This window comes from Gavialis gangeticus, unplaced genomic scaffold (genome assembly GCF_001723915.1).
Source record: "Gavialis gangeticus isolate Ggan-Ray unplaced genomic scaffold, GavGan_comp1, whole genome shotgun sequence".
In the NCBI taxonomy this organism is placed as follows: Eukaryota; Metazoa; Chordata; order Crocodylia; family Gavialidae; genus Gavialis; species Gavialis gangeticus.
The window spans coordinates 156,690,819-156,715,666 of record NW_017729025.1 but is presented as its reverse complement, the minus strand read 5'-3'; the positions used below and the strand labels follow the sequence as shown (position 1 = coordinate 156,715,666).

General features: G+C 43.8%; 1 protein-coding gene across 1 annotated transcript in view; it reads left to right on the top strand.

Annotated features, from left to right (window-relative positions):
• LOC109299239 (sodium/hydrogen exchanger 10-like) overlaps positions 1-24,848 on the top strand; it is a 259,437-nt gene that overhangs the window by 169,299 nt on the left and 65,290 nt on the right. Inside the window, exons 20-21 of the mRNA XM_019519839.1 lie at positions 6,355-6,480; positions 9,900-9,998. Of these exons, the coding sequence (XP_019375384.1) occupies positions 6,355-6,480; positions 9,900-9,998 (225 nt within the window). The remainder of the gene's footprint in view (positions 1-6,354; positions 6,481-9,899; positions 9,999-24,848) is intronic.

The following is a 24,848-nucleotide window of genomic DNA, read 5'->3' as shown; positions in this document are numbered from 1 at the left end:
CCACCAGGCAGTGAACACTCCAGCCCCACCCCTCCACCAGTTCTCTGCTTCTTGGCCACAACAGGGTGGGGAAATGGACCCCCTTGCCCTGGCCATCCCCAGCTGGGGTCTCCACAGCAGGTGCAGCGGGAACTCCCACGGCAAATGCTCCAGTGGCTAAGAGGTGGGAGGCTGGTGAGGGGGCAGGGCTGGGATGTTCACTGCCTAGTGGAGCCAGGCTGCAGGAGTAAAAGCCTGCCCTGTGAAATCAAGCTAGCAGTGAGCTGGGCTGTCGTGCATCCTGGGATGCCAGGGGACCGCAACCTAATGTGTCAGGAGGAGATCTGCATCAGTCTAACCTAGTGTGATTCAGTCTGATACTACATGCATCCAGGTCCATCTTAAACAGGATTCCTCTGTTTTGAAATTGGTTTATGTACACTGAACTTGTGTTCTGTTACAGGTTTAGACTGGTTGCCAATCACTTATACCAGTTCATGTGTAATTTCTGTCCCTAGCCTTATGTTTTTCTATAGACTCAAAGTAGTCTGAATAAGGAGGTGATCTTTAAGTTTATTTTGGCTGATTTTGTCTTTTCCCCAGTGTACCAATACATCTGAGAAATCCATTTTCTCATACCACTTCCATTTAATATCAGTCCATAGCTTTGAATAAGGTTTCCCATACCAGTTTCTAATATCTTTCAGCTGAGTTACATGATTATATGCCATTATGTTTGGCACTGAAAGACCCTACATCTTAGAATAGGGATGGGCAATTATTTCAGCTGGAGGGCCACTTAATGAGTTTGGGGCACCTGTTGAGGGCCACATACATTGCTGTCACCTAGCATTTCTGATTTATTATAGTTAATTTGACATCCAGAGGCTGAGTATTATCTACATGTCTGGAATATTGTTGCTTAAGGAGGACAGACGGTCTTTAATAAAAAGCAGTATACCAGCTGCAAAACGTCTTTTTCCCCCCCACATTACAATTCTTGCCTACATAGAAGATTTTGGAGATTTGATTTTTGAAGATTGACTCAGCAATGTCCTCTCTCATAAGGTCTGTTTTATCTTTCTCTTTCTCTGCTCTGCCTGTTTGGTTTACCCCTGGTGAAGCCATACTTGATTCTGCAGGTCCTGTAAGCTGCTTTGATGAGTTTGGACCTCCCAATGAGTTTTTTAGAGAAGTAACTTTTCAGATTGATCCCCTTACATGAGCTATGCATTCCACAAACAGATGATGTATTCTTTGGAAGTTAAGGGGGTCAGGGATCGGTAATGTTTGTGAGCTGTGCCATTTCCCATTTGGAGCTCTAGTTTCAGGCAGCAATCTGCTTGTGTGACCCCTGGCTATGTGCTCTGCATCATGCACAAACAGGTGTTTCCCAAGCAATAAAAGCATCTTGGATTTTTTAATGGACCAAAACTACTAATACTTTATGGTCTTTTGACTCATATCAGTTCCTTATGTTTTCACAAAATGCTTGTTCTTACTTGTGGCCAGCTTGGTGTTAGTTGACAGGGTCCTTCTTGTTCTGACATCTTGCATTCTCTCTTCCCTCCTTTTCTCCTACTTGTACTTGTTTAATTTTCTTTGGGATTTTCTAGGATCTGAAGGAATGAGAAGTGGACTCAGCTTATATATATTGCTTAAGCACCTGAGATTAAAGGTTTTATGAATAACAGAGCATGTTTACATGTCCATTAAAGTGCAGTGGTTATTGTATATCTAATTTAGTTCTTGTATAACCCAGTTACTGTGCAGCAGCACTGGCAAACACCTTTTTATTGATGCCACTGCACAGTACCCTAATAATATTGTGCAGTAGCATATAAGCACTGCCCGTGTTGTGACATGGTAGTGCGCAGTGTTATTAGGCTACTGCAGAGCTAGCATCTTATGTAGATGTGCCCAAAGTGTTTGTCTGGGCAACAAAAATGATTAGAGGGACGGGAAATATGACTTATGAGGAGAGGCTGAAGGAACTTGCCCTGGGAAGGTAAGTGAGCCAGTGCAACTTGTGTGTTTGGCTTGCTGAGTGTTTGTTTGGTGGGCTGTGTGTGTTTTGGGCATGTGCTCTATTGAAGCTGGGAGTGTTGCTAGCTGGGTGATTTGGGTGATTTCTACCTGTGCCTGACAAAAGCCCTAATGAGTGGGCAGAGCCAGGGAGTCTCCTTTTATACCAGCAGGGTATAAAAGGAGACTCCCTGAGTGACCAGGAGCAGGCAGACAGGGGCACCAGTTTGCAAGCTGTTCGCTGGTCAGTTGCAGGTCAGTTTGCTGTTCCCCTCTTTGAATGGGGAGGCTTTAAGCTTGGTAAGAGGAAGCAAGGTAAAAGGAACTTTTTGGGGCCCAGGAACAGTAAATCAGGGAGCTTACAGATGAGTTTGCTAGGGAAGGTCCGCTTGGAAGAAGGGCAGCAAGAGAGAGGCAGCATACTGAGACCCAGGGAAATGGCTGGAGGATGTCACAATGCCAAACCCACTGCTCCTGCCACTGCTTGCACCTGTGAGGTGTCTGTCCAAGCAGGACTACTCACTGTCGAGGCTTCCACCCAGGCCTGGTTTGGCACTATGGAAACTGCAGCTTGCAGGTTCCTTCCAGTGATGGCCAGGCGGGAGAGTGCCCACGATGTGAGTAGAGCCTCCTGCTGGTGTCCCTCAAGGAGCAGGCAAGAGAGGTACAGGAAGAGGTAGCAAGGCTTCAAAAAATCTTTTGCCATGAGGACTTCATTAATTTGATGCTGAAGGAGACCTGTAGGACTGTGGAGGAAGGGCTGCTAAAGGTAGAGCTAGAGAAAGAAGAGGACCTGGACTCCCAGAAAGGTGGAAGCTGGAAGCTTGTGACCTCTGGCAGCAAGCAAAAATCTTCATCTCTACCTGCATCAGTTTGCCTAGAGTACCGTTATGGAGCCCTAGCAACAGAGGAGGAGAAGCATGTTCCATTGGTGGAGGAGGATAGACCAGGCCTCCCCAAGGTAGGAAGGATTGAAACCAATGCCACCAAGAAGAAACATCAGGTGGTAGTGGTGGTTGGAGACTCCCTTCTGCAGGAGATGGAGGCATCCTTCTGCCAGCTGAACCTGTTGTCTCGGGAGGTCTGCTGCTTGCCCAGATCTGAGATGTCACAGAGGGATTACCAAGAATCATCTAGTCCTCTGACTACTACCCCAGTGCTGCTCATCAATGTGGGCACCAATAATTGTGCCAGGGATACCCTAAGCAGATCAAAAATTACTACAAAGCTTTGGGTGCAAGAGTAAAGGGAATGGGGGCTCAGGTGATATTCTCCTCAATCCTTCTGGTCAAGGGGAAGGGCTCAGGCAGGAGCTGGGGGCATCCTGCAGATCAATACATGGCTACACAGATGGTGTCACCAGTAGGTCTTTGGCTCCTTTAACCATGAGATATTGTTCCAAGAAGGATTGCTAGGAAGAGACGGGAGCTACCTAACAAAGGGAAGGAAGAGCATCTTCATAGACAGGCTTGCTAACCTAGTGAGGAGGGTTTTAAACTAGGTTTGCTGGGGGAAGACCAAAGGCCTGAGGTAAGTGAGGAAGTGGGTGACTTGGAGGAAGTGCAAGTAGGAGGGGGCAACAGGGGAGGCATTTTCATTCTTTCTGAGAAAGTAGGGCAAGTAGCTAGTTACCTCAGGTATCTGTACACAAATGTGCGGAGCCTGGGGAACAAGCAGGAAGAATTGTAAATCCTCGTACAGTCACAGAACTATGATGTGAATGGAATAACAGAGATTTGGTGGGAGCTCACATGATTGGAGCACTTTCAAGGATGTGTATAAACTGTTCAGGAAGGACAGGTAGGGGAGAAGAGTAGGAGGAGTTGCATTTTATGTAAAAGAGCAATATGATTGCTTAGAGCTTCAGTATGGAACTGAAGATAAGCCTGTTCAAAGAATCTGGATTACAGTCAGAAGGGAGAGCAACAAGGGTGATGTCACAGTGGGGGTCTGCTATAGATCACTAGACCAGGAGGATGTGGTGGATGAGACTTTCTTCAAACAACTAGCGCAAGTTACCTGATCTCATGGGGGACTTCAGTCACCCTAACATCTGCTGAGAGACCAATACAGCAGTGTACAAGCAATCCAGGAAGTTTTTGGAGAGTGTTGGGGACAACTTCCTGGTGCAAATGCTGGAGAGGCCATCTAGGGGCTGTGCTCTTCTCAACTTGCTGCTCACAAACAGGGAAGAATTGGTGGGGAATGTAGTAGTAGATGGCAACTTGGGAAGCAGCGACCATGAGATGATTGAATTCAGGATCCTTAGAAAAGGAAGGATAGAGAGCAACAGAGCAAGGACATTGGACTTCAGCCAAGCAGATTTTTTGACTTAGGTAACTCATGGGCAGGATCCCCTCGGAGGTCAGTTGGAGGGGGAGAGGAGTCCAAGAGAGCTGGCTATACTTTGAAGAAACCTTACTGAGGGTTCAGGAACAAAAGTAGTATTTAATAGCAGCTTTCAATTACCGAAGGGTGGTGCCAAAGAGGATGGAGCTAGACCAGTGTTTCCCAACCAGTGTGCTGCAGCACAAAAGCGTGCCCTCAGAAACGAACAGGTGTGCTGCGGAATTTTGCCATGGCAATCAGTTACAATAGGTATGAGGATAGGGAATGCTTTAACAGGTGTGTTGTGGAAAAAAATTGTATTAATGTAAGTGTGCCTTGGGCTGGAAAATGTTGGGAAACACTGAGCTAGACTGTTCTTAGTGATAGCAGATAACAGAACAGGAAGCAACAGTATCAAGTTGCAGCAAAGGAAATTTAGATTAGATATTAGGAAAACCTTTCTCATTAGGAAGGCTGTAAAGCACTGGAACAGGTTAACCAGAGAAATGGGCAGAATCCCCATCCTTGGAGGTTTTTAAAACCACACTAGACAAAGCCTTTGCTGAGATGATACAGTTGGAGGTGGTCCTGCTTTTAGCAGAGGCTTGAACTAGATGATCTCCTGAGGGCTCTTGCAACCCTGATTTTCTGTGATTCTATGATTCTAACTCTTCTGATTCTTTAAAATTGATATCTAGGTCCTCTGTAGAAGGGCTACTCCACATGGTGGCCTGGAAGTCCTAAGCTTTAAGTCCTTTTTAACCATACGCATTTAAGCTTATTTCCATTGAGTGGTCTGTAATTTTTACCTTACACACTTACTTGTCTTTTCCAAGCTACATTCCAAACCAGACGGGAAGCGATTTTTCATCCAGGAGATTTGTTTAGGTGGTTTATCTCTGATGCAGACAGAAACAGTCTTTTTATTGTATCCCCTAAGTTATTCATAGCTAATGCAGGTAGGGTTAAAGAGCAAGTTTTACTTGCTCAGAGATAATTTTGGATTCTTCATTATTCACAATGAAGGGTATGGACAAATATACTTTTCTTGCAGCTTCAAAAGGAGATGGGGAGCTGATGCTGAGGAGCTCTCAGCAACTGTTATGCTGTAACTGTTTCATATACATGAATGAGCCTGTAGTGATAAGAGAGAGCTAAATCATCCCAACTTTGACCCTGGATGAAGCAGGATTAAATCCTGAGTGATTTTGATAGAGTGGCATAATTAGTGGTGGGCAAGCAGGGCATGAGTTCTGGGTGCTGTCTAGCAGGAGCACTGGAATGGAGGTAGGGTAGCCCAAACCTCAGGCTGTGAGGAATGGGGCAAGAGTTGGGGGGTAGGAGTTCCCTTGTCTGAGAACAAAACTAAACGTACCAAAGATGGCTTGTACGTAAGTGCTGGGTAAGTGCTGTAAGTCTTAAAGGCAACATTTTTCAACACTTCTGTGCAAGCTATATGGCTATGGTATACCTAGCTTCATTCTCAGGCCTACTGTTAGCAATACCTCTCTATGATTTGTGTATGCACTGATCAATGGGTGTATTAATGCACACTCCAGTCTACACTTAGAAAAAACAGTTCTGGCAGATTTTGCATCAGATATGTTCTGTAGTGTTTTATGTCGTTGTTCCCTTTACTCTGTCCCCACACTATCAGCCAGTCCGCTTAAATGGTGAAGTGGTGGAAAGTATCAGTTGCTTTCCATCAAGGCCCAAACTGGTCTATCACTCCACAAAAAATAAGTGTGTGTTTTGAGTAGTCTCGTTGAAGTCAGTTGAACTTCTCACAGTGGATAACACTAAGCATGTATATGTATCTGAAGTATTGGAATCTAAGTACAGCACAATGGTAAAATATGTTTGTGCTAGTACACAGGTGACATTAAGACTTACAGAAATATGGGGGAAGAATATTTTCAAAATAAGAGGTTCAGTGGAAATAATCCATGTAAAGAGCTTATCTGCACAACAGAATTCAACAAATTTTGAATACACAAAAGTGGTTTTTTTCTTCATGAGCAGATGATTCTCATTAAAAAAAAACAACTGGGAACTCTTCCATCTACTATTGCACCACCCACTGCAGAGGAACTTCTACGAAATATCAGTTGGTTAGAAAATGAAAAGAAACAAATTGAATTCATTCAGGTAATATTTAACTTTTTAGTTGGTTTTGATTTCTATATAATGTTCTATTTTCCAAAGAAAAATATTATAGAGGTGTTAGTCTTGACTTCACAATGAAGGCTCAGTCGAGTTCTTCCCTTGAAAGAATTAAACTACTCTTATGTATGAAGAATTCATCATATCCTGACCAAATTTTAAAGTATTTATTCTTTGAATACTGAATTAATTTTTTTGAGAATTTACAAGTAAACTTGCTAATTGGACTTAAAATTAATTTTAAAATGGTTTTTTAAAAGAAATAACACACTGGTTAAACCTTTACTTGGATGATCTTAGGCTCAGTCTCCAGCAAAGTAAAACAGACTCTGAACTTTCCTTGAATCCCGCATAATTGAAATCTTTCATTTATGTGAAGAAATTAGTTTCTACTTAAGCAAAATTATTACAGTCATATCTAACTGTTATAATTATAGACAGGTCGAGTTCAATAGTTCACCTCACTCCTAATTGGAGCTGTTGTAATATCAGAGGTAACTCGGTCAATTATAACACTTCTTGAACTAATTTACATGCCACACTTCTACAGATAGAAATAAGTCAATGGCATGGGAGACACTGGGCACATCTACATGAAACGCTAAAAGCGCAGTAGACAAATTCTACTGCATATTAGCACATAACGGCAACAGCTGTGCTAATGTGCAGTAGAATTAGTCTACTGGACATTAATGTCATGAAAAAGATGCACCAGTGCTATGGCACAGTACCAGTTATCGCACATTAAGTTAGCAGCTGTTTTTACAGGTACTCACATTTATGTGCTGTAATTATGGCACATTAATGCACATGTAGACATGCCCCTTGTGTCCTTGTGTCAGGAGTTCTCCTTAGTAGATGATTTGGCACTTTCTGTTACTAGATTGGCTCCAGCTTTCACTGCTCTTAGATGATCCATGGTTGCACATTACCTGTTGGGCTTATCAGAGGTGAATCCTGTTCTGATAGACTGGATTAGATTCTTTGCAGCAGGAACTCTGATGGGAACACGGGGGCCATCAGTTAGATAATATTGACAGCCTCTCTCATATTGCATAAATCCTTGAACCATTTGTCCCTCTAGTACAGCACACATCCATGCTGACCTTGCATGATCACCTTTCATTCCTGCAACATCCCTCTTCATAATGTTGTCCTTACATGACTGGTTTTCCCTAGTGTTGGGTCTCCATGGTGCTGTTTACTGGTACTGATTGAACCAAAGGGGAGGTTAGGGTGAATCTTTAAGGAAAATTTCCTCACTGTTTTCTTTCTTCCAAAAAGATGACTGTTGATGCATATTCTGGCTTTTATAGCTTATCAGCTGGGAAAGCATGCACATCATCTGCTTAAGCAGCTTAATGAGCCAGAGTTAAGTTGTGGGACTGAAATATTCTGAATGGTTCATGCCTTGGAGGTGTGCACCTGAAATTGGGAAACACTTGTACTATTTTTTTTCTGAGAAAAAAATAATTCCCAATAAGTAAGTTTAGTTCTTCTATGAATAACAGACAATCCACATACATTAACAAATTAACTCTCACTTGTCCAGCTTCGTTTTATTTTTTCTTGTGAAAAAAAGTCAAACTGGAATACAACCCATATGTATGGAATATGCACCAGAAATCTCTCAGGCTGTAAACAGACGTCTCATTTGAGGTGATCCTGATGGTTCCAGTTTTGACTCAGATCAAAGTAGAAATGCCACAGCCCTTTACACATGTAGCCCTTCTAACACGCGTTGCTGCTCCTCTGCCAATAGTTGGCCAGGGAGAGCACATAGCCTGACAGGCTTGCCCCTGGAATGAAGCAGATTTAAGTTAAATGAGCCACAGTTAACTTAAGAACATGCACAGCGATGTGTCAGCACAATGTTAGCACACTTTATCTGGCATATTTTACAGGTAATTGAAGACTGTTATCATGTGCCCTCTTTATTGCCTTTCTGACAAGTTAAATATAACTAGTTCTCTCAACCTTTCCTTACACAGCTTTATCATTCTTGTCACACATCTCTGAACCCTCTCTAACTTCTTAGTTAGAGTTGGAGCCCAGGACTGCATACAATACTTGAGATGAGGCTTAACCAGTAATGAGTAGAGTGGTCCCATATCTTATTAAATTAATACTCTTGTTGAGGCAGCTCAAAATAACATTTTTTTCTTTTGTGACCACATCACATTGCTGACTCATGTTGCATCTATGATCTACAAAAAACCCAAGATCTTTTCTTAGCAATACTGTCACTCAACCTGTCAACTCCTATTTTTGTATACGTGCTTTTGATTATTCTTCCCTGGGTTTAACTGCTTGCATTGTTTGCGTTGAACTTCATCCTGTTGGCTCCAATCCTATTTTCCAGTCTGTCAAGATTCCCCTGAAGTTTACTCTTATCCTCCACTGCGTTTTCCATCCTTCCCAGTTTCATGTTATCTGCAAATTTGCTCAAGGCATTCTCTATTCCAGCATCCAAATTGTGAATAAACATGTTAAAACCACTGCACCCGGGACAGATCTATAATATGAAATAATTCAGGATAGCCTTTTGCTGATAGGGTTAAGGGTCAGGCTTTATCTGCTTAGAGATTGTTTAAATGGATTTCTGTGTGTGTAGGAGCATGATGCAAATTAGCTAGGTGGGTCCACTTAGTCTCATCAGAGTTCATTCCCTGAAAACTGAGACTGTCTCTGCTGAATGAAGCATGTACCTATTTCTGAAATCTGTAGAGCAGGTTTATCAGGTTTGAGCTCAGTGCATTCTTTTATAAGCTACTACTCCTTGGCAAAGGATTTCAGATTGGATGCCCATTTTAGTAGGTTTGTCTTGCATTCATTGTTTGAGTAGGATTCTTACTGTCCATCTTCCAGTAAACCAGCAGCTTCTTTTTAATCACCAGCAATAGAATGTATATAATAAATTATTCAAAAAAGATGGAATTATTGCTTACCTTATAGTAACTGTGGTTCGTAGCACATGGGTTCCATAGCATGCCTACCTTCCCCTGTACAATGAAGTTTACAAAAAAAAGAAAGAAAGTGAGTGTTGGTAGCTTACATATTTAAGGTTAAATTATTTTATAACCTTTTTTTAAATGATCACAAACAGATTTGGATTTTTTTTCATGTCTTGGCCTATGCCATTGCTGCTTCCTTTAAGGAAAGTAATTGCATTGTAATACTTATTAGTGCAATATTAACTTGTATTGATTGTTTTGAGTGGTGGAGTCTTCTGCTCAGTAACATATTATATGAAGTCTTAAAATATCTCATAATATTTATTCTCTCCTAATATGATATTGATTACGTAGTGTTTGAATGTATAGTCTTTCATGTGCTACTACACACCATATATTACATACCGATTTATTTCAACTTACAATGACTATGATTGTTGTGCCTTTCAGAAAAAAGCAAGAGTTCTTTGCTATGATTATGGAGATGTTATATGTGAAGACGGTGAAATGCCACAAGGAATCCATCTAATTATTTCAGGAATGACAAAGGTAGGTTACACTTACTCGTCAAAATTATTATGAAATTTATAATTGTTTAGTATCAAGGGAGATAATATCATAGAATCATAGAAAATTAGGGTTGGGAGGGACCTTAGGAGGTCAACCCCCTGCTCAAAGCAGGACCATCCCAAGCTATATCACCATGGCCAATGATATAGTTGGGCTTTGTCTAGAAACCACCAAGGATGGAGATTGCACAACCTCTCTGGGTAACCTGTTCTTGTGCTTAACTACGCTCCTCATGAGAGGTTTTCCTAATATGTAACCTAACTTCCCGTGCTGCAGCTTGAGACCATTACTCCTTGTTCTGTCATAAATATTGAACAAAACTGGCCCTAGGACCAATCCCAGGAGTACTGCACTTGATACTGGCTGCCAACTAGACATTAAGCTATTGATTAATACCCTCTAAACCGGATGATCCAGACAGTTTTCTGTCTACCTTACAGTTCATTCATCCAACCAATACTTCCTTAGCTTGCCTGCAAAAATGTCACAGAAGACCATATCAAAAGCCTTGCTAAAGTCAAGGTACAACATGTCCACTGTTCTTCCTGCATCCACAGAGCCAGTCATCTCATCATAGAAGGCAATTGGGTTGGTCAGGCATGACTTGCCCTTGGTGAATCCATGCTGACTCTTTCTAATCATTTTTCTTCTGCTCCAAGTGCTTAGAAATGGATTGCTTGAGGACCTACTCCATGATTTTTCCAAGGACTGAGGTGAGGCCAACCAGTGTGTAGTTCCTCAGATCCTCTTTCCTCCCTTTCTTAAAGATGAGCACTGTGTTTGCCCTTTTGCAGTCATCTCTCTCAATCTCCGTGAGTTTTCAGAAATAATAACTAGTGGCTCTACAGTCACATCAGCCAACTCCCTTAGTATCCTTGGGTGCATTTCATCCGGCCCCATGGACTTGTACACGTCCATCTTTTCTAAATAGTCCCTAACTTGTTCTTTTTCCACTGTTGGCTGTTTACCTGCCTCCTAAACTGTGCTGCCAAGTGCAGTACTCTGGGAGCTGACCTTGCCTGTAAAGACTGAGATGAAAAAGGCATTGAGTACTTCACCCTGTTCTGCATAATTTGTTACTAGGTTGCCTTCTCCATTCAGTAAGGGACCCACCCTTTCCCTAATCTTCTTCTTGTTGCTAACATGCTTGTAGAAACTCTTCTTGTTACCTTTCACGTCCCTTGCTAGATGCAACTCCAGTTGTGCTTTGGCCTTCCTGATTTAATGCCTGCATGCTCAAGCAGCACTCTAGTAGTCCTTCCTAGTTGTTTGTCCAAGTTTCTACTTCTTGTAAGCTTCCTTTTTGAAGATTTGCCTATCAACACTAACAGACTGGTAAATCCTATTTGAAGAATTTCAAAGTTCACCTTGATTAGCTTGTCCTTTGAGATTTTGGAATTGTATGCCCTGCAATGTGAACTTTTTGAAATAATTAAAAATAGATTATCTTGTTGGAGCTGTGTACTCCACTACACATTCACTAACACGGAAAAAATATCAATAAAGATATTGTAATTTCTATACTCTTACTAATGATCTTTTCCACCTGCTGACAAATGTTACCATTGTTGTTCTCAATCAAATGATTACTTTTCATAGTTAATTAGAATTTAATAATAGGTATTCTTAAAACTTCTGACATGTTTTTATTTTTCTTTGGGCATGTTGCAAGGTGGAAGGCTCAGACACGGGCACATCTATATATATATATAAAGGGCTTAGTCCGTCTGTCTGTGTGTCTGTCTATAATGCTCTTTAAATGTGAATAGATTGAAAACTGTAAGAGAGAGAACATTTGTGTCTTCAGAGAAATTTCTTTGCTAAACCTTAGCATTTATTTAGTGACCATGTCAGGATGATTCCAAATTCCAGAACTGGGAAAAAAGTCAGGGGCCAGGGCTGTTTCTACTGAGCTTCTCCCAGGAGGGCATCAGGAGTCTGGTGTGATGGGGAGGGCAGAGGGAGAGGCCAGCTGAGGAAAAGCGGGAGCCGGTCAGAAGCACGAGGCAGTGGGTGAGCAGCGATGGCCCCATCCTGAACCCCGAGCAGGGGAGGAGGCGCCCAGGGTGGTATGGAGGAAGCCCCCTGATGTGGGTGGCTGTTGTGAGGCATGGAGCTCACCTGCCCTTGACCTTGCCTAGCAAAGAGGCGCACAGGCAGCGGCCAAGCAGCAGCATGGGCAGGTCCGCTTCCAGTCCGCTAAACGAGACCAAGTGCAGGAAGAGATTGGTATCTTCAAATGTTCAGCCTATTTTATTTAAGTTTTATAAATATTTAATTTATTTAATAAATATAAAAAGTAAAATCTATATGGGTTTTTTGTTATTTGAAATTCATCCAACATTCTTGATGGGCAATTCGCTAGTATATTAATAAATCTTTTCCTGTTGTTCTGAAAGGTGTGTAATAAAAGAGGCAAGGTGTTCTGGGAAGAGAAAGGCCACTCATACCTCATGTTTATTGGACTGAAATGGAAATAGCTTTCCACACTGACCTAATTCAGTCTTGGAATACCTGTTTTTTGTGACAAAGTGCAGCTTGTCCTTTTCTTCATGGTAGGAGAATCTGTCAGATATTTCTGCTTGTCCAACCTGTGGAAAAGGTCTCCGTCATCTCCACTCCTCATTTGTGAAGAAATTTTGTAAGACTATTTTCTTTAGTGAAAGTCTTATCCTCTACTGCAGAATTCAGCTACATTATAGGATTAATATATTAAGTCCTTAGTATGACCTCTTAGAGCCTCCTTTTAGGCCCTGGGCAAACCTTTCAATTAAGATGTGATTAACCTGTTAATCACACCATAAATAATAACTGTGCCACATGTTCAAGGAATTAATGGTCCTACAAAATGAGAAACTGGCACAAAAATATTCCACAAAAGATGTGTAATGTTTGTGTGGCAGGTTTCCATCACACCTTAAAATAAATGTGTGGTGGGGTAGCCAGAGCTAGCTGAAGGCTCTGGTGTGGTCCTGGTGCTGAGATCAATAGTCAACTGATTGCTGGTCTCAGCCCTTGGACCACATCTGAATCTTGAACTGGCCCCAGTGCAGTTACGTGGCTGGGACCAGCAATTGTTGGTCCCAACCCTTGGACTGTACAGGAGCCTAGAACCAGTTCTGGTGCAGTCCCAGAGCTGGGCCTGACAATCAGCTAATAGTTGGTTCCCATCCCAGGATTACTAGGATTTAGTCTGATTGCCATCATTGTGTCTTTGAATGCATGAAGAAGCAGGAATGAAAAATAGATGTTAAAAAGCACGGGGGCTAAGACACACCCCGTTTCACCCTGTTGTTGATGTCAAAGGTGCTTGATTCTTTGTTTTCATACACTTGAGCTGCCTTCATACTTTGATGTAATGAGTGAATGATGTTCAACAGTTTGTGGGGGACAACCCAGTTTCTTCAAATAGTAAAAAGGCCCTTTCTGTTGACTGTATTGAAGGCTATATGCAGCATTCATTTTTCTGTACACTTCTCTTGCTGTTGCTTGACTGAAAATATATCAGTGGTGGACCAACCTGTGTGAAAACCATGTTGACTTTCAAAATTGATTCTTACACTTAGAGGCCCTAGCAAGTATGATGCACGTGACAATTTTTCAGATGATGCTCAACAGAGAGATACTTCTGTAGTTGTCACAGTTGCTTCTATCCCCCTTTTTTTTTCTATAATTGTACAAACTAAGCATCTTTGAAATCTTATGGTACTGCTTCATCTTTCCAGGAGAGCACTATAACTTCATGAAACTTTCCAAGTAATTAGTTGTTTGCACATTTGTAGATTTTCAGTCACTGCCAGATGCCTTATTCCCAGGAATTGATTTAATGGCTTTCTGGATATTTTCGAAGGCAGGCTCATTGTCAAATTCCATCATAACTTTGAACTGTGGTAATCCTTTGAGTTCTTCATGTTTGAATTCAGTCTCACTGCCATATAAAATTCCATAGTGTTCAATCCAGCCCTCAAGTTATTTTTCTTTATTAGTAATGACATGTCCATGTAAGTCTTTCAGCAGAGCTGTTCTCTTCTTAATTGGATCAATTTCTTGTTTGATGCCTTCATGCTTTCCACAGCTATCACCTGCATCAGCTGCTTTCTGAATATCATTACAGTTTCAGCCAAAAATCTTGGGCATACTTCTTAGCCTCCTTTTGCATTGTCTTTGAGTCTTTCTCAGATTTTCTAGAGTTATTGTGCTAGGAGATGTCTTATAGTTGGTTAGCGCTGTTCTTTTGTTCTTAACCCTCAACCAGTGGTAGAAGGGTTTCAGAGTGCTCTTCACACCAGTTTGCATTTTTCTTGCATTTTTTGCCAAACACTGTTACAACATTGCACCTGTTAGTTTTTAAGCTTTCCCAAGCCTTGGCTGAGTTGTTAGGTAAACTTGCTTTCACAATGTCTTCACTGAATAGTCTGCATTTTTCAGTGTCTTTAGTTTGGCTGATGTCTGTCTGAGGATGACTGGTGGTTTTGGTACAGTGAATCTTTTTTACATTGATTCTGCCTTTGCAGCAGACTAAGGCTTTGTCAGTGTCACAGTCAGCATTGTGATAAGACCTCATATGCAGGATTTCTTTCAGGTGGTTACACCTGGTCAGTATTAGATCTGAATGTTGCCAGGGCCATGATCTTGGATGTTTCTATGTTGTCTTTCTTCTGATTTTCCCAGTAAAGTTGGTGTTGGTAATGCATAGATTTTGACTTATACAAAATTCTAACACTCATTAACCATTTTCATTCATATGACCAATTCCATGTTTCCCCAGAATACCAGGCCAATTAACTATATCCAATTCTTGCATTGAAGTCACCACATATTATAGTTGTCTAATTTTTATGAGTTTTCACAATCTCTTCAACTTGTTGATAGAAAACATTCTCATCTTCACTGCTAGCTTGGAGGGTAGTCTCATGGACACTAAACAATGTGAAGCCATTCTTTGTATGCACCCTGAGTGTCTTGAGTCAGATATAGCAGTGGGGCTTTCACAGAAAGATAGTAAGCTGTTTCTAATTGCAAAGCCTACTCCCTGCTTTCTCCGCTCTCCTGCTGGTTTCCGAAGCCATAATATAGTGTAATCTTTCTCTTGGATACAATGTGTATTTCAGAACAGTGTTTCTGATAATGCAGCAGTGTAAATTCTGAGTCTAATCAATTCATAGTTTACTAGTGCTGTTTTCCATAAGCCAGAATCTGAATTGAACCCAGGGGTCAGAGTCCGAACATTCCAGCTTGCAAGTTACTTTATTATTTTGACCAGTATAGATCACACCAAGACCTTCAATGTATATGCCTAGGCAAGAGTATGGAGGAGTGGAGGCAGCCCTAGACCTTCCACAGAGTTCAAGGGTGTTTATACACATGCTACAGGAGTGTGTGTGTGGGGGGGCTTTAATTAGAGTGGCTCTGAGAGGGGAATAAAGCTTTTTTCTTTCAAACATGCATGTCCTGAGAATGGTGCTGGTGGCTGGCCAGGGGGTGGGGGGGGAGGGGTGTGGGTGCTGGGGCAGGTGTGCTGGAGCAGGGACTGCAGGAAGGGGGAGTCATCCAGGGCTTCTTGCACCCAGTGCCCTGGCCCCTGCTGGCTGGCATGCAGCTCTCCTGGATGGAGGGGGGGCCTGCTGGGGTCAGCAGGGCCAGCATAATGGCCAGCAGGAGTGCAGGGCACTGATTGTTATTGCCAGGGGTAGGGCTGCAGCAGTAGGGCACTGGGTGTCGCTGGCAGGGGCAGGGGCTGGAGCTGCCATGATGTGGGGAGGCAGAGGACAAGGATGGAGCTGTTGCATGCTGCTTCTATGCTGGGCACATGGCTCCTGGGCAGGGAAGTGGCTGGCCAGGGATCAGAGGGCGGGGCTGTGTTTCCAAATGGCAGCCAAGTGCTGGCAGCAGGTTTTGGCTTCTAAAGATGGCTGCCAAGTGTAGGCAGCTAGGGCCGTACTCTGGATCTCCCCCCAGTAGCCACATGGCAGGGCTGGAGGGACTTCGCACTAAATTTAGTGCCAAGTCTCTGCACATGTAGACACCTGCCAAACATTACTTACTGTGCATTAGCTTAATGCACAGTAAATTTAGTCACGACTAATTGTATGTGTATAGGTGCCCTTACTGGAGTTAAATGGCTTTTATGATCAAAACAGTTGTCTCAGTCCAGAACACAGAAGGGCATTATGACCAAAAGTAGGTTGGTGTTATCATACTGCATTAAGTTTCTTTTATGCTCTGTCCTAGGTCATGAAATGTGTAAATTATCACTGCAACATAGTTTTATGTTTATTGTAAATGTTTAAGGTTAAACCTGTTCTCATTTGCATTCCAATCCTGATGCAGTGTTTGCAGGGATTCTTTCTCTCTTGTTTCAGGCCCATTGCCCATCGTCCACCCTGCAGTGTATGTGGACAGGCAGATATGCCTAACAGTCCAGTAGATTCATGTTACAAGCAGAAGTGTAATGGAATCTGTGCCTGTTTGGTTTCTGTACATGTGCTCTTTTGTTAAGGGACAAGGAAAATTGCAGAGGCTGGAAGTCAGAAGGAGGTTTCTCTCTACTTCTCCTCGCAACATTCATTTATCTTTCATAGGCTGGCTGGATTGTGGCCAACTAAGCAAGCAAAACAGGGGTTTTTTAGGTTCCTAAGGCCATCTAAAAAGCTATTCCACAATCAGTGTCTTATTCTAGAGACCATTCCTAGCATGCTACCTCGCTTCTATAAGCAAGCAGAAGATGTATGAAGCCATGGCATCAGAAGAAAAATGGAGCCTGCATTATTGGTAAAAGAAGCCAAGTCATACACCCCGAATACTGGGAAGAGTGAGACTACTGCCACCAAGAAGAAGCAGAAGGTGGTTGTGGTTGACAGCTCCCTTTTCTGGTGATGAAGGAATCTATCTGCTGGCCAGACCTATTATCTCAGGGGTCTGCCCCCCGGCAGGATGAAATGTTACAGAAGGGTCTGGGCTTTGGCTTCTCTGACCAGGTGCTGGTGTTCCAAGCAGACTGCTGCACAGAGTGCAGGTGGAGTCCACCTGGCCTAGAGTATCAAAAGGACAGGTTAGCAATGACTTAAAATTGATGTTTTGAAGTCAGGAGGGCTGAATAAGATGCTTCCTAGAATACTGAATTAATTGACAGAAGTAATTCACTGAAATTTGGAAGGCTTGACTGTAGTTGTTTGGACCCAAAATACCCAGTGGCAAATCTTGCATTTATATTGTATATGATCCTTATTTTGATTGTGAGAATCTTTGGAGCTACTTTGATTTATAGATTAAATCCTTTCAAGGGTATTTCAAAATATTTTTCTTAATAAAGACACTTCAAGAGGGATCAAAGGAATGAAAATATGCAGACTGGAAGTAGTGAGCTGTTTTGTTATGATTTTCACCCCAATCATCTAGAACTCTTTGGTCCAGCTTGGTTCCTTTTGGGCCTTCATCCTGATTCTTAATATGCATCTGGACTAAGACAGCAAAAAGAACACTATGGTATTGCCACTTCTCCTGGCTTTGGCTAATGCTTCTTGCTTTTACCCACTCCCAAGTGTCCTCTTCCATTTATTCCATATATTTTTTGCTCTTTTCTCGCCTTTTATTTTCTCTTTAAAAAGAGGCTGGTTTAGCCAGCGAAAGCAATCCCATCTTTTGGAGAACTGCTCTGAGCATGAAAGGCAGCTGTAAACAGTTTCTTAAATCTTCTCATGCTAATACAAGTTTACAAGGGCTGAATGTCTGATAATGGAGCTTTCTGTTCCCTCGTTTCTCTAGCAGCAAAGTTTCAAATAAGAAATTAAAAATTACATTTTCAGTTTTGGCTATTCTTTCCTGTCCCCTTCATGTGAGTGTGTTTCCTGTTTTGCCTTCAAAGTAACCAGATCAGGTTTGAGACCATCAATAGCTCTAACCTGTCTCAACTTTATTCTTTTATTAAAGTACATCTTTAACATCATCTGAATCAGCAGCTTTAACAAGCATCAGGCTTGAACAACCTGGTTGTGGTTCAGTATGGACTGGGTGGCTTTGGAAGTGCATCAGCATTGTGGGGGTGGGGAGGGGACAATTCCTACAACCAGCATTCAAATTAAACTTTGACTCTTGTGGGGTCTGCAAAAAAAAGTTAAACTGGTTCATTTATTAACAAGGCGACCTAATAGAAGGAGCAATCCAATCGGAACCCCCCCCCCAGTTACGATTTTCAAATCTTACAGGAGAGCTCCTGTTTCTTATGTTCCAGACCCCTCAGCCCTTCCTTGTATGGCTTGCCATGTAAGACTCTGATCATATGGGTGCCTCTTCTTTGGACTCTGTCAAGCTTGTCCATGTCCTTGTTAAAGTGTGGTGCCCAGAACTGGACACACTACTCCAGCTGCCATCTCACCATTGCGGAGGCGAATGGAAGAATCACCTCCTTGGTTTTGCTGGAGATGCATCGACTGATGCATGCCAGAGTATTATTTGCCCTACTGGCTACAGCATCACACTGCCGGCTCATATTCATACCATGGTCTATTATTACCCCTAGGTCTCTTTCGTTTGTGGTGCTAGTCAGTCTGGTACCACCAAGTCTGTAGGTGTGTTGGGGGTTGCTCATCCCGAGTTAGAGCACTTTACATTTCTCAACGTTGAACTTCATCAGATTCTGATCTGCCCAACTTGCTAGCCTATCTAGGTCCGTCTGTATCTATAGCCTATTTTCAAGCATGACCACGCTTCCCCATAACTTGGTGTCATACGTGAATTTGGTCAGTGACTTCTTCACCCCCACATCCAAATTGTTAATAAAAGATGTTGAGAAGTACTGAGCTGAGCACCAACCCCTGCAGGACACTGCTGCCCACTTCTCACTAGGATGACACAGTTCGTTGACTACAACTTTCTTGGTCCTATCCTGCAACCAGTTGCTTACCCACCTGACAGTCTCAGAGTTAAGCCCACAATCCTCCAATTTTCTCACGACAACATTGTGCGATAATCGATCAAAGGCCTTTTGAAAATCTGGTGTAACGGGGGGCCTGCTGGGCCGATTTCACTGTGGCCCGCATACCTGTTTCTGGGCTAACCGCCCACCTTCTCACCCACCACGCCTTGTTGTTAATTGATGTTGATTAAGCGGGAGGCTGCCCATTTCTTGTCCTGATGCCAGGGGGCACTATCTGCAGCTCCATTCCTCCCCTACACCACAGCCCAAGCCTCACAAATGGCATCCAGATGTTATCCATATCACCAGCCCTGCACTGGGCCCCAGAATCTTCCTGGTTGGACCCCACTTAGATCCCTCCATTCAGGCAGCCTATTCTGCCTTCATGCCCGGCTACATAGCTCCCTGAGCTGCTTTCCCCTTATGGGTGTGGTCCCCCTGGGACCTTCAGCTCTACTGGCCCTGACCCACCTCCAGGCCAGTTGGAACTCCAGGCCCTCAGCTCTTGGGCATTCCTTGCAGTGGGCCCTTGGCCCTTTGACCCTTCCGGTCATGGCCCCAGCTTGGACCAGGCGGGGGATGTCAAGACAGGTTAAGGGTCTATGACCCAACTCTCTTTCTCTCTGGGGTCCACCTTCTACACCCTACAAAGGGGGTAACCCACCCAGTTGTGGGGGCTAGGTGTTAAGGTTCCCCAACCCACTTTTCACTGGGGTGGTAACTGGCCTGGCATTTCCTGGGGGCTGCTGTGCCACTGAGAGCCCCACCAGGCCACCCACTCCCAGGAGGGTGCAGTTTTAGGTCATGCCCAGGACCAGGAGCCTCTTGACCATCCCCTACAGCTCCTCCAGATGATACCTGCAGCCAGGCAATGTTGTTGCCTGGCCTCCCAGCAGCAAAATGCCCTGTTTATATGGGCAGACCTGAATACAAAATGGCTGCCCTCATCATGCACCTGCCAGCTGCTGTGTTCTGACCCTTAAAGTGGCAGGAACAAACAGTGCCCTGCAACATCTAGGTATACAATGTTGACCTGCTCTCTCGTGTCCAGTTATGTGGTCATAGGAGGAGATGAGGTTGGTAAGGCAAGACCTGCCTGCAATGAAGCCATGCTGGCTGTCATTCAGAATCTTACCTTTTTCAAGCTTATCACAGATAGACTCCTTGATAAACTTTTCTAGGATTTTTCCCTAGTATGGGAGTTAGGCTGATTGGCTTATAGTTACCCGGGTCCTCCCTCCTGTCCTTCTTGTGGATGGGCATAACATTGGCCCTCTTCCAGTCCTCAGGGACTTCTCCGGAGCACCACGAGTTGTGGAAGAGTTCACATATGCCTCTGGCTCGTATTTCTAGTTGCCAATATCTCTGAAAGAGAGGTTCCAAAGCCAATTCCTTTATAAAGAAGAATCATACTTATGCAGTTGTGGAAAAAATGTTAGCCTCATAGCTCAAAAAAACCTTTTTGCCCAAGGAAAAGTGGGTTGACACAATTCTTTAGAAACAGTTTTCCCATCATTTTATTCAAATCCCTAGCACTCCTTTGAAAGTATATGCCATAAATGGACATCCCTAGATTTCTAATAAAATAGTTTGTTAATAACATGTAAATACACATGCCAGTTGTACCCTGTTCGTCATCTGAAAGTGGTTCTCAACACTTTTTGTACCAGGACCAATTTGTAAACATGGATGGCCAGTCCCAACTCAGTAAATAGTTTAAATAGAAAACAGCCCCTGTTCCTGCCAATGTCCCTCACTCCTGAACTGCTGCACCCCCCCTGCCCCCAGGACACAGCCCCCCACTGTGTGGGACATGGGGTGCACATACCTTCCCAGATTTGTGCATGCACAGCAGGCCGGGGCTGCAACCTGGCCAGACCAGCATGGGCAGGACCCAGAGCAGAAGAGTGGAGCAGAGTGGTGACACTCATTGCTGCTGCTGCCGCCATTGCCACTGGAACCCCTATGTCACAGTGCAGCATGAGGAGTAGTGAGTTGTGGGGAGGCACACTGCCCTCACCACCTTCTGCTGCCAGCCGCTCATGTGCCGAGTTGCAGCTCTACCCTGCTTCATGACCTGGCCACTGCTGCCACTGCCATTCCCCTCATTTTTCTCCTTAAAGGAGAATCCATTTTTAAAGTTTGTTCATGACCCTTTCATATATTCTTGTGGCCCACTTTTGGGTCACATCCCACAAGTTGAGAAACACTGATCCAAAATACCAGGTCTTTGTGTTGCTACAGGGAAGATGTTAAAATCCTACACCTTTAAGCCTGCATTTTAGAAACCATTTGCTGAGGGAATCAAGTTTCCATTTACAGGATCCCTAATTGCATTATGGGAAGAAAGTCTCAGAGCTTCATCTGAGGACAATTTGAAAAGCAGGTTCCCTTTCCTTTGCAGAGGGATCTTTTGGTCAAGAAGGTGCTACTGTGTTAGTTCTCAAATAATTTCTTACGTTACAAAGTGTGTTTTATGTGTAGGGAACTTCTCTTTCAATGTGTTATTCTACTTTAATTAACATAAATAGTAAATCCTGCTTGTCCTTTTTCACTTTATTTCTGGGGTTAATGAGTACCTATTTCCTAGTTGTCAAGTACTTGGAGAATGTGATATTTCTTAGCCAATCATTTGTTTCTGTTACCAGCTTCTCTCATTATTCAACCCACTCTGATAAACTGAAACAAATTTAGATTTTTATCTCCAAGGATGACTTGGATATATATGTAATTGTTTTAAGGTTAATTAATGGTAGTTTTAAAATAATGTTGCAGCTGTGATGGTTCAGGAATTATGCCAGAGGCAAGGATTTCTTAGGGCGATATCTTTTATTGACCCAACTGCATAACGTAACTACTATAACATGGAAGATATCAAAATCCTCTGCTAACAACACTTTATCCCAAGGCTAATTCATGTAATTTTGAGTTGTTGTCTTAATGCTGATTATTAGTTGTAAAAATTTAAGATTTGTAATTGGAGACATGAAAATACCAATCTAATGTTTATATTTTATCAACTTCTGGTAATTTCTTTACTAAGAGATTAAGAGTACCATTAGCAAATTTGGAAAAGTTTCTGCTTCTTTTGATGGCCAGCTTTGAATTTATGTCTTATAGGTTCTTTAATCAGGAAAAATGTGCTTTCCTAGTCATTCCCAAAGAATTATATTACTTTCCTTTATTGTGTGTTGTGAACAGCACTAAAATAGCCATTCATCTTAGCAAAATATACTGTAGTCATCTGGCTTCAGAACTGAAATGGATTAGAGTGGCTTGTATCTTTCTCAAAGTTATTGTTTTGGGCTGCCTACATATCCAAGCAGACATCAATGCATGTGGCTCAGATTTTAATGGCTGTCTTCATCACCATAATGGATAGACTTTGAATACAGAGAGACAGACAGTACAATTACACTGACTGAAAAATGGGCAGGGGAAGGCATATTATGTTTCAAGCTGATTATTTGTGACTGTTTTGTGTTTTTTTGCTTTATCCTGCAGTAAGTGAAAGATAAACCATTGTAATTTAAAAGTGGTTTTGTTCCAGTATAAACTGCCCCAGTTAAGAGTCAATTACTAAAGGGCATGATTAGACACTTTAGACACTTGCAGTGGGTCAGCTGACGTGCATTCATAAGTCGTGTATCTTTCTCCTCCCCTTTTAAAGTAGTATAATTATTTCATCTATCCCAGGCTTGTCCAACATACAGCCCGCAGGCCGCCATGCGGCCTGCTAAGGCATTTTCTGTGACCCACAGTGCTGCAATGGGAAATGAAAGTAAACACTGTTTACTTTCGTTCCTGCCCCTTGTCCCTCTCCCAGCCCCTCAGCAGCTTCCTAATGGCTGCTGAAGGGCTGGGAAAGGGACAAGGTTCCCACACACACCGCGCGTCAGCTTGACGTTGCCGAAGTGGTGCGTGTGGGAAGAGGAGTGCAGACCCAGCCTGCCTCCTCCCGTCCCCAACACCACATGGAGAAGCCACTGCTTCCCGGCCCTGGCCCACACTGAGAGGGGCTATGCAGCGCCCTCCGGTTCTTGACAGATCTGGATTTACGGGATGAGGAAGGGATGAGAGGTATATGGTTATAAAAAAGGAGATTTATTGACTTACGTCCCTTAATGATGGTGACTGGAACACAGGAGTTACAAGTTACACTTTGTTCCCGGTTGCGGCTCGGCAGCTTGCAAGCTAATTTACTCGGTACGGGTACGGGGGTGGTTGTTACATCTGGGGAGCATCAGCGGGAGACGACGGGTGATCAGCCCGGGGGGTAACTACGAGTCCGGCTCGAGTTACTGATGAATGGCGGTCTCCCCGAACAAAGGACGGGGAAACTTTTTATAACTTTTCTTATCAGGTTTTACTCTGTGTCAGCCAATCATGACTACAAACGGATTTTTCTTTGTCTGCTCAGGTTTCAACAAAGGCTTTCCCTCCTGTCAGCTCAGCTGTCAGGACGGGGGGGTTTCTTTTCACTTGGGTGGTACTGAGCCTGTTTGGTTATAAGAGGGCGAGCACGGCACATTATTCTGATTTTACAGTTTCATTTGAGTTAGCTAATTTGGAGCCTCATTTATCTGGTTGCCATGGGGACCGGTATCTTTCTTTGATGTCATGGTGCTGGGCCAAGGTTAGTTCTCCTGTGTGGGGGTCTCGAGTGATCTGGATGGGGCACAGGCAAGGGTGTGCATACAGCACTGTTGCTAACTTGTACTTGACAGGCCTGAGAGACTCACCGCTCCCCACCCACAGGTAAGAAGCAGCCCAGCTTGGCCACCCAGCTTTGGGTTGCTGGCAGAGGCGGAGTGGAGCGGGCAGGTGCTTCCTCCCACTGGGCTGTCAGCATTGGCTGCGCTGCATAGGGTGGCCCCGGGCTCGGGTGGAGCCTGCGCTCACTAAGCCCCAAGGTGCTGCCCGGGCCCGGCCCTGGCTCCCTCCAGCCCGGTGCAGCGATGTGGGCCCACGGAGGCTGCGCAGCGGCCGGGCTTACCCTCGTCGTCTGCCTCTGCCACCTCCTGCCCGGCTGGGGTGCCGCAGGTTGGCCTGGGCCGGGCCGGAGCCGGGGCTGGGATCAGGGTCAGGGCGGGAAGACGGCACCTCCCCCGGTGCCGGGCCAGTGACTGTGGGCTCCTAGCACCTGTGGGGGGGAGGCTTAAGACAAGGGTTGTGCCCTGTGTTGCTCCGCTCTGCCTCAAATAATGGCCCACCCCGCTATAGATCAGTGGTTCTCAACCTTTCTTGTACCAGGACCCACTTGTAAACATAGATGGTCAGTCCCAACCCAGTGTCCCTCTCTGCTCCTACCCCCAAACCCCAGTGTCCCAGTGTGTGGGACATGGGGGGGCCCCAAGTAGCCCCTTGCAGGCTGAAACTCTGCCAGCCCACAAGAGAAAAGCCACAGTTATAAGTTTTTCTTCATTAAAGGAGAACCCATTTTTAAAGTTTGCTCATGACCCTTTCATATATTCTTGAGACCTACTTTTGGGTTGCGACCCATGTTTTGAGACAAACTGGCCTAGATCATGCCCGACCAGTGCTGTCCAACATCTTTTTGAACACCTGCAATGATGGAGAGTCCACAACTTCCCTAGGCAGTCTGTTCCACTCCCTCACTGTTCTAACTTCTGTGAACAAAGGGCTGGTACTGGAAATACAGCGAGGTTTTCAGGCTCTGTTCTGTGCCTTGTCAGTTAACACATGGACAAAAAGAAAAGGGGAAGAGGTTTTCTCTTTAATTTCTACCTCCTCCCATTGGCAAGAAGCTGTTGGAAATTTCTTCTCAAGGTCTTGTTTGACTGGTGGCAGGATGCCTGCTGGCTCATGGGATCCAGGTCAGGTACTGTTTTTATTGTTTTTATTTTGGATTTTAAACCACATTTCCAGTCCCATTTCATTGTCACTTCCTGCAA